This window comes from Penaeus vannamei, chromosome 20 (genome assembly GCF_042767895.1).
Source record: "Penaeus vannamei isolate JL-2024 chromosome 20, ASM4276789v1, whole genome shotgun sequence".
In the NCBI taxonomy this organism is placed as follows: Eukaryota; Metazoa; Arthropoda; class Malacostraca; order Decapoda; family Penaeidae; genus Penaeus; species Penaeus vannamei.
The window spans coordinates 32190252-32200251 of record NC_091568.1 but is presented as its reverse complement, the minus strand read 5'-3'; the positions used below and the strand labels follow the sequence as shown (position 1 = coordinate 32200251).

General features: G+C 36.2%; 1 protein-coding gene across 11 annotated transcripts in view; it reads left to right on the top strand.

Moving 5' to 3' along the window:
* Positions 1-10000, top strand: part of Tao (Serine/threonine-protein kinase Tao) — an 83531-nt gene that overhangs the window by 70966 nt on the left and 2565 nt on the right. For all 11 annotated transcript variants that reach the window (XM_070135359.1, XM_070135367.1, XM_070135364.1 and 8 more), the window contains 9 exons: positions 45-206; positions 516-623; positions 1463-1671; positions 3056-3329; positions 4461-4577; positions 5067-5300; positions 6637-6798; positions 6972-7090; positions 7254-10000. The exon at positions 7254-10000 is cut by the window's right edge and continues 2565 nt beyond it. In XM_070135359.1, coding sequence (XP_069991460.1) covers positions 45-206; positions 516-623; positions 1463-1671; positions 3056-3329; positions 4461-4577; positions 5067-5300; positions 6637-6798; positions 6972-7090; positions 7254-7350 — 1482 coding nt within the window. In that variant the 3' untranslated portion in view covers positions 7351-10000. The remainder of the gene's footprint in view (positions 1-44; positions 207-515; positions 624-1462; positions 1672-3055; positions 3330-4460; positions 4578-5066; positions 5301-6636; positions 6799-6971; positions 7091-7253) is intronic.

Here is a 10000-nt window from a genome sequence, read left to right as displayed (position 1 = left end):
CAAAAGTTAAACATATCATTTAAGATATATCTCTCATAACACAGCCGAGTGGCAACCTTGGCGACCAGGGAAACAGCAACTTTGCAACCATAAAGACGACGTCCATTGTCAGCAAACAGCAAAAGGAGCATCTTCAGGAGGACATGCATGCTGCTATGTCTGGATACAAGCGCATGCGGCAAGAACACCAACGTGCTCAAGCCAAGGTAAGCTCTGAATCTGACAGGTATTTGCAGTTGTAGTAGTGTTCATTCTTGTGATTGTAGCAGTACTATTTGTTTTTATAAGGTTCTTAAAATATCAGGAGTGCAGATTAGTTAGGAAAACAGTAAGCAGGGAAGGGGAGTTGGAGAGAGAAATCTTTTTGTAGGTATCTCATTCATACAAGCCACTGTTTGCACGCAGTTGTCAGTCAGGAAATGGAAATATTGATTACTAGTGATATTAAGACTTTGTTGTGTGAAAGAACAAAAGAAAAGATTAGTTAACATTTTTTTTCACCTGTTTTCCTAAAGCTTGAAGAAAAGTGCCGGGTTGAGATGGAGAACCACAAGCACTTGCTGGATAAAGAGTACGAGGCGTTACTAACACAGTTTAGTAAAGAACTGGAGAAACTCAGACAGGTGAGTAGAATTGTATTTTCTTCCCATTTTTAGTTTCTTGCATTTCATTTGTGAAAAAGTAATGCTCAACATAGCCACAGAGTGAGTGAGTATGTCATTCAATTAGTCAGTCAGTCAAATAAAGGGAGAGTGAGTGAGTGAGTGAGTGAGTGAGTGAGTGAGTGAGTGAGTGAGTGCGTGCGTGCGTGCGTGCGTGCGTGAGTGAGTGAGTGAGTGAGTGAGTGAGTGAGTGAGTGAGTGAGTGAGTGAGTGAGTGAGTGAGTGAGTGAGTGAGTGAGTGAGTGAGTGAGTGAGTGAGTGAGTGAGTGAGTGAGTGAGTGAGTGAGTGAGTGCGTGCGTGCGTGCGTGCGTGCGTGCGGGCGTGCTAGTGCACTTGCATTTGTAAGAGGGAGAAAAAATTGTAATGCAAATTAAGGAAGAAAGTAACAGTAATGCCGGTATATTTTGAAGCCAAAAATAAATGATTCCGGGCGGCTACAAAATCGCGGCCCGCTGCTGTGTCGGAGCACGAGCCCCAATACAGTGTCACATTGGCGGGACGCCTGGCAATGTTTATTTTTTCGGGTGTCTCATATGTGGGACAGCCGTTGTTAGTGGGTTAAAAGAAGAAAATGCTGTCAGGAAAAATGGAAAGAGAATTGCAGTACGTCACCAGGTGAAGGCAGATATCAAAGAATAGGGAAAAGCATATTTCCTTGACAAAGAAGGGGAGAAAATATTGTATTAATAATTTTGCTCTTTAATTTGTAGTTTTGTTGTTGTGCTAATGAAACAAGTGATTAAAGAAATATATTTTATTTTGTATTGATTATAAACATCTTATATATTTCTATTGCCAGAAACATGAGAAAGAGCAGGAAAAGAAACTTGACAGCTGCACTGTGGCAGAGAAGAATTTACAGAAGGACATCAATGGTAGACATGGTATAGAACTTAAACACTTCCAGTCCCAGTACAAGAAGCAGTACAAGGAGAATATAGAAAAATGGAAGAAAGAACTTTCACAAGATCCAAATACTCCCAAAAAACAGAGAGAAGCACAGCTTCAGTATGTATTAATTTTTGCAATTGGCCATTTGTTCAGAGGATGTTAACAAGAACCAGAATTATTCACTGTTTGTTGCTTCTTGCTATATCTTGCATGTTATATGTGAATAATTTGTAAGAAACATCTTTATTATGAAATAACAAAAAATTAAGTGTTTGCTTTGCAGTTACTCATTTCATGTCCCAACAATTTCATTAATGTTTTCATTCATTTGAGTTAATGGTATTTTCAGACCAGAAATGCAAAATATGCTTCACATATATTTGTAATGTCTGACACAGTAACTAGGTAATAAGTTGAAGAGTGCTTTGAATCCAGTGACGAGCACAGAGAGAGAGAAACAAACAAGTAAAGACAAAACAAAAACAAACAAATAAACAAAAACATGAACATATACCCACAAACATGAATCCACAGCCATACAGAAACATGCACCCTCACTGCCAAACATACAATCATGCTTATTATGTTTGCACTGCACTCAAATTTTACTACTATTGACATTGTTATAGAGTCATTTTGCTTTGGCGAAGTTTTATGTAGTACCTAGATCCGGATGCTCCACTTCCATGATGTGGCCCAAATTACGGGCATTAGGATTACTCAGCTTGTAGGCTAGGCCAAATGAAGATTTGTGTGTGATAACAAGACTCCATGCCTCCCCTTTACAGTGTTGTTTTCTCTTTTTCTACATAAGCATTTTTAGCTTTTATGCCATTTTTCAGTCTATGTTTGCCATTTGCTTTCTTTTATCCAGATGTAATAGACTTTACCATAAATAGACACCATATCATCTCTTTAGTTAGTCAATAACTCAATGCAATTATAAGAACAGAAAGTAATATTTTGTTATTTGTGTGATTTTTAAATATTATATTTTATGAATTTAATTTTCTGTAATTCAACCTGCATTGCCAGTCATGGCAAGCAGGAATAGAATCATGAGCATGGAACTAGTGTCCTCTCTGGAGCCAGCACTCTTCCAGTCGTGGCTCATGGACATTACATTCCACACTTGTTTATTGATGGAAATAATGCAGAAGCCCCTTCCTAAATGCCAAATGAGTCTCATCACCCTTCAGTGTCTTTGTGCACCCGTGGCAAATCTTTCCCATAACTTTCAGCCTTCAGCTCATATTCTCACAATGGCAAGTTAGTGTTTCCCTGGCCCTCAGCCAAATTTTCTCGTAATGTGATAGTCAGGTGTGATGGTCATGTCATCCGGATCATAGGGGTTAATATTTTTAGTTTATAGTGTCTTCCTATGTTAGAATCGGAATTGTTTTGGAGATTCTTGCAATGCTTAAAAAAAAAGGAAAAAAAAAAAATATATATATACACAAAGTTTTTACAACTTGTCATTTGTAACATTGTCTTATCACAGGAGCCAGAAAGAATACCTTAAAGCTTCGGAACGTCAGGAAGAGCAAAAGTTGGTGCAACAGCAAGGTGAATATTTGCAGCTGGAGACTCGCAAGTTCCGTCGACGTGGTCTCTTGGCTTATTATGCCAAGGAACAAACACTTCTCAAGGAGGAACTCACAAAGAGAGAGCAGCAGCTCGAAGCAGCGCATTCCATGCTTCTAAGGCATCATCAGTTAACACAGGATTTGGAATACCGACAACAGAGAGCCATTCATGCTTTAAAGGAGGAGCAGGTAAGAAAATTCCATGACTGTTCACAGAATGAATGTGGTACAATTTAACCTGGTGGATCCAGTTACGTCACGGAAATCATGGTGCCTAAAATATGGGCAGTGGGTTACATAAGTAGCCAACATTCTGGGCATGTGGCACATAGGCCGGGTGCACGAACACCCATGAGTGGTGACAAGACTCCGTGCCTCCCCTTTGCAAAGTTATTGTCTGTAAACTTTTTTTTAACTTTTTGCCATTTTCCAGTGTCCATATTCGTCTTTTGATTTGCTTTATCCAGATGGTAATAGCTTATTTTCTTTGCACAGACTCCATATCATTTTCCTATTTAGTAAAAAACTCATTGCAAGAAAAATGTAAAATATGGAACATTTGCTGATTTGTGTTAAATATCTTATTGTTTCATAATTTTCAATTTTATGTAATACAACCTGCGCCGCTGGTCACACGGCCAAGAACACAATGTGCAGAATGGAAATGGCCTCCTCCCTAGAGCTGGCGCTCTTCCAGTCACGGCTTAAGCTCCTTACATTCCACATTCGTATATCGATGGAAATAATGCTAAAGCCCCCTTCTAAGTGCTAAATGAGTCAAATCACACTCCAAGAGGTCAGTCTTTCCTGTCACCCTGGCCTTTGCTCATGACGGCAAGTTTACATCACCCAGCCCACTGCCATTTTGCTCGATGACAGCCATGACAGGACTGTAGTGTCATCCAAATTGTAGGGGTTAAGGTAGTATTAAAGACTAAAGGGATTGTAAGTGAGATAAAGAAAATGAAAGAGAGTGGAAATTGAGAGAGAGAGAGAAAAAAAAAGAAATTTGGAAGAGAGGAAATGGACTTGAGAAAAAGAGCTAGAGAGTGATTATGAGAGAGGAATGGTATAAAGATAAGTATAAGTTATTCTGCTGGAATACAGATAACATGTATTCCCAATTCAATGCCTTGATTCAATTAACAGAAATGAAATTAGTGTATGGAGACACTTACTTACAATACATCTTTCACTGATGCTGAGACAAGATTCTGTGCCTCTTACTGCTCCATGCTATTCAGGGCAGTGTTATGCAAATATTATGCTATTATTGCTATGCATGTTTATTATTCATTATTAATTAACCTCTCTTTACAGATGAATAAACAACACCAGACGGAATTGAGTAGTCAACATGAGTATATGAAGAGAGTGGAGAGAGAGCTGAGAAAAAAGCATGCTTTGCAACAAAAACAACAACCTAAGAGCTTAAAAGTATGAATCTTTTATCTGTTTTATGTTTGTTATATATTTTATTTAAAACCATAAATTTTTGGATGGTTTCATATATTATTATACTCATAATAATATTGATATTGCTTTAAGGAAGTACTTAGCATTGGCATCATTATGAGATATTGTTTTAACACATTCATTTTAGTTTGTCTTAAGTTTTAATGTTCAAGTTGTATAGAATGTAAGATTTCTCTTCACAGGAACATAGAAGAAAAGCTATCATGTGCATAAGAATAAATTTGGAAAAGTATGACAGTCATTTGTACAATACTTCTTTTTTCTTTGAGATATGCATGGTTGAATTTTCTTTCTTTAGTTTCCCTTCTATTCATGATTTTTGTGTTTATTTTCCATAATTTTTTGTTTTTTGGTGTAATCACAAATGGGATGGCCAGTATTTTTATTTACAGAACATAAAGAACTGCTTTTGATTTTTATTATGTTTTTAACTGTAGATCTTTGTTGCAGCAAAAAGAGATAGAAATACGTCGGCAGTTCAGGGACACTATCAATATACAGCGACAACAGTATAAGGAGTATAAAGCACAGATCTTATCTAAGACACCTAAAGATGAACAACGGGCTATAATCAAGAGATTAAAAGATGATCAGCGAAGAAAACTAGCCATGCTTGCTGACCAATATGAACAATCCATTGCCGAAATGCTTCAGAGACAGTCTCTTAGGCTGGATGAGAGTCAGGTGTGTAATATTTGGCATTGGATCGATATGAATGAATGATCAGGCAATATTGCAAAGGGCAGAGGAAAAATGGTACATATTGATGGCATATATCTAGGGGAATAAGATTTGGCACGTATATGTGTCTAGAATCCCAATGTTTGTCTTGTACAGAACTTGTACTAATAACATAAATTGGAAGGTGGTGAAACTTGATTTTTTTTTCATTATCTTTTTCTTTTTTCTCTCCATTTTAGTAAAGTTACACCACATGAGTAGATGTTTTCTGTATGCATTGATTGTCCTGAGAATATAGCTGGATAGTTTTGTTGAGAATTTTCAGTAGAACTGGGTGATTCCGGACACAAGTTTTTAAATTTTTGAACAAAGGTATTTGTTATCTCTTCATTATTGTTATCATTTTATTAGAAAAAAAAAAAGAAAATAGTGTCCAGGGTCACTTTGTGCTTCAGGTCAATTTGATAAGACTTTGGACAGAGCTTTGTATTCAGTAGTAGTAGATCGTATAAATAACTTCAGATACTATGAAAAAAAAAAAGTAAAGAATTAAAAATGGTTTTCTTTTTTCATTGGGTGAAATTATGTCACTATACATGGGGGGGAAAGGATGATTAGGATGCACCAGGTTTGGTGGATTGCTAAGATTTGATTTTTTTTGTGTATAAAATACGATTAATGAAATAAAGGATTATTATTAATGACAGGAGATCAAGCATAATGAAAGAGAACAAAACCAGTACAGATTTGTTTGTATGTATGATTATAACCCATTATATGACATTCTGTAGGATATGCAGTATGTGTAGGATAACATTTTGAATTTCATGGTATAATAAAAAGAATGTATTATCCATGTGGATATATGTGCCAGGCAGCACATAGCAAGAATAGGCATTTTTTATGCTTTGTGTGATCATGTATCCAAAGTCATTTTAGACCAGAAGTTATTTTGAATTGTTCTTAATGTCCTTATTCCTGTTTAATGAAGAAAAGGAAATCAGTTATTGTTTTTTAGCCATTCTACCCATTTGAGTTTTGAGAAGATTTTTTTTTTCTTCCTTGTTTTTTCGTTGTTTTTTCTCTATTTTTTATTTTGATTTTGCATTTTAGATTTGTGATCAGTACTTGTATTTCTTAGACTTGAAAGGTAGAGTATACACTTTGGTGCCTATCCTTGTAGTGTGTGTTAGAGAAGGGAAAATATGAATGCAGTTTGATTCCTACTTTCCCTACTGTTTTTAATTTTGTTTTTGTTTTTTGTTTTTTTGTATTTTTTTAGATTATATTTCTATTTATAACACCACATCATAATTCTTTTCTTTTTTTTAATCTTCAGGTAATAGAGCAGCAGCAGTTATCAGAGAAGTTGGATAGAGAATTAGAAATGCTTACTGAATACCAGACCCGCAACCGTCAACACGCAGAGGCCCAGCGTGACCGTGAAAAGCGAGAGCTGGATGAGAGAGTTGCTCTAAGAAGAACATTATTGCAGCAAAAGGTCAGAAAGCTGTTTGTTGATCTCTGTTCACTGTCACCTAACCATTAATGTTTTGTGTAGTATAACTTATTATTTTTTTTTTTGCAGAAGGTATTCTTTTGTATATGTATAAAGTTCAGTCGCGAGTGTGATGATTACCGGAATTTCTTTTTGATTCACTTTCCTCATAACAGATGAGTGAAGAAATCGCAAGGTTCCAGCGTGAGAAACAGGAAAGGATACGTCTCATGCAAGAAAAGCAAGCACGAGAATTAGAGGAATTTGATAATGAGTCAGTAAGGCTAGGATTTAGGTAAGAATCTTTTTTTAATTTACTTATATTTAGTGGTTTGAAATATTCCTGTATATAGTCTCATAGCATGTTTTGACTACTTTGGTTAATTTAGGTTGACATAGATTTTTTTCTCATATTTGGCAGCTAATAGTCTTTTTTTGTTTTTTTTTTACTTTCTCAGTCCCCTGCAGATGGTTGAGTCTTCAAGTGAGCGATGGCCAGAGGAATTTAATGTGTCAACATCCATGCTTTCCTTATCCCTCCAACCAAACCATTGAATAACTGGTTGATTCCTAGCTAGCTGTAGGAAATGTAAACATTTGACAACCCTGTTCTCTCTAGGCTATATTGTTTTCCATGTATGAATATAAATTTGAGCTCTTTGTAATATGTAATTAGCCTTATTTATGAAATACTAATGTCACCTCCATATTTATTTGTTGTATATCCAGATAATGGTTAGGATTTCCAAAGTCTGGTCCATGTATGGCCGGAATTTTTCCGTAGATGCCTGGGCCCCCAAGGTGCTCTCGTGGCCACAATGCCAGTGTGCTTTAGATTCCCCTCCCCTGTTAAGAAAGGTTAGATTGGCATTTCTATGATGAGCAAAAATGGTTCAGTTTCTATGAACTTCCATCTCATTCGTTGAAATGGCTGTTGCTTGCAAGATATATAAAAAAGATCAGATTTCATTACTTTGTTGAATATGTTAGTATGCAAAGAAATGTTTATTGATTTCATGAGAACTAGACTGTTAACAGGGCCAGCTCTTTCTGGTTTAGTGTATATACTGTATATGAGGAGACCAGTAAATGTGAGCTTTAGAAAGTGTTACATATGAGGAGAGCTTTCTTTAAGCAAAAGAAATCTATCTTCACAAAACACTGTCTCAATCTTGTATTAACTGTATGTTATGGATATGTAGGTCTTTTCATGACAGGACTTCTGATTCTTCTGGTGAGCTTACAGGCCAAAAATTCCTTTTTAAGTCATTAAATGAAACACAGGATCTAAAAAAGAATTTCTGTCATTCAGTCCTGTAAGCATTAATCTGCTTATTACTTTTTCTTTTTACTATTACATATATTAATCACAGTCATGATAGAACGTGATGAAACAAGGTAATTTATAGTACTCTACTCTCCATATGCTGGCCAAACCCCAATAATCATTCTCTTTGGCACTGGAAGGAAAGCAAAGTCTGATGGTCTCGGTTGAAATAGAGAAGCCCTCTTTGCTCAATATATCATGTAACAAGATCAGTGACTTTGAGCCAACAATTTTCTTTTTTTTTTTTCTTTTTTCTTTTTTTTTGTAAGATTTGAGAATTGTCATACACAAAAATTTTCTTGCATTAACATCGTGTTTCTTAGGCTCATAAATCGGTGATCCTGTGTCATGAAAATAACCCTCTAGCTTTGTGTGAATTTGTTGTCATCATTCTTTTTGTGGCATGGTCAGCCATTATGAGCTTTTGAGGAACTGCATAAAAATGCTCATATTATATGTATTTTGTATAGGAACTTGTAAAGTGGGGGAACATGCATCTTTTAAATGATCCTCTTCAAGGAGTTCCTCTGTACTAGCTTGGTTCTGGTTTCTCAGACAAGCATAGCATGTTGAACAGTTTCCAGGAAGTGTTTCCCTAGTCAGATGAAGGTGTTGTCCTCATCAGCAAGAAACTGTGCTTATTTTCCATAGGAAACTTCATACTTGAAACTTCTCTTTTTTCATGAGCTTATCTTTTCCAGTTATAAGGGGGCAAAAATAGTGTCATTGGCAACTTCATCTCGTTTCCTTTCCATATTGGGCCCTTGTACAAAATTTGAAAATGTATTTTAGGCTCATAGTTGCTGACATTTTCACAAATAGGTTGAATCACTAGCAGTTCTGATGATGCTCGTTCCTCACACCTGTAGCATGTGGACCATAGTAATATTTGTGTCAGCAGCCAAAAGAAAAAGATATCTAATAGGAATTTTAAAGTGTGGCTTAGCACAAAATTGACGAAAGCAAGCCACAAGTCAGAATGATCTGTAAGAGACTTCAACTTTTGTGTAAGAATTAATGCTCTAGCTGTGTTAACATGGAAGTCCTGTTGGTCATATTCGTCCTGTTTGAGTGAAAAAAAGACAAAAGTCACTTCCCTCCTCCTCTCTTTTGTGTAATCTACAAGTTTTATTCAACTTTTGTTCAATGGTTTTGACTTAGGATACGGACACCATGGAGATCGCTAGATATTGTGAGGTTTCCATCACAAAGGGGAGGTGATGTCATTCAAGTATGCTAAGCCACTTGCTTCCCTAAGAAGGCTCTGCTTACAATGCTTTCACACCCTTGTGTGAATACTACAAGGGGCAGTATATGTGATGAACCAGCCTGTGCTGGGAAAATGAGCATGGAAGCTTTCATTTCTTTTCTTTTCTTTTAAGACTCTGTTTCTGAAGTTAGTTAACAGTTGGAACCAAACCTTTTACTTCATGTGTTTGACATGAAATGGCACTGATCACAAAGATGAAACTTTTCTTGTAGACATTTGGTAATTTGCACATGAATGTCACAAAGAAAACAATATCCTTGACAATTCGACCCAGTAGCAGCATTGGTTCACCAGTCGTGAGTCATGGTTGGCTTCGTGCTGACACTCTCAGCCATTAGATAGGCCTAGGCAAGTTGTTTGTATGTTGCATCATTCCAACCTTTTAATGTGTGAATGGTTTGTATAATTTTTATCTTTTTTTTATTAGTATTGTTCATCATTATTTTTTTATTAGCCTTTAACTCTCTAGGTAATGTACCATTGTTTTGATGCTCAAGTTTATAAAGTCTAAAGAGTATTCAAATGCTTCCAGTAACAGGAACATGCACTAAGCTTTCAGTGACATTTAGAACATAGTTGTTGGAAGCAAACTCTCTTTTATGATAAGA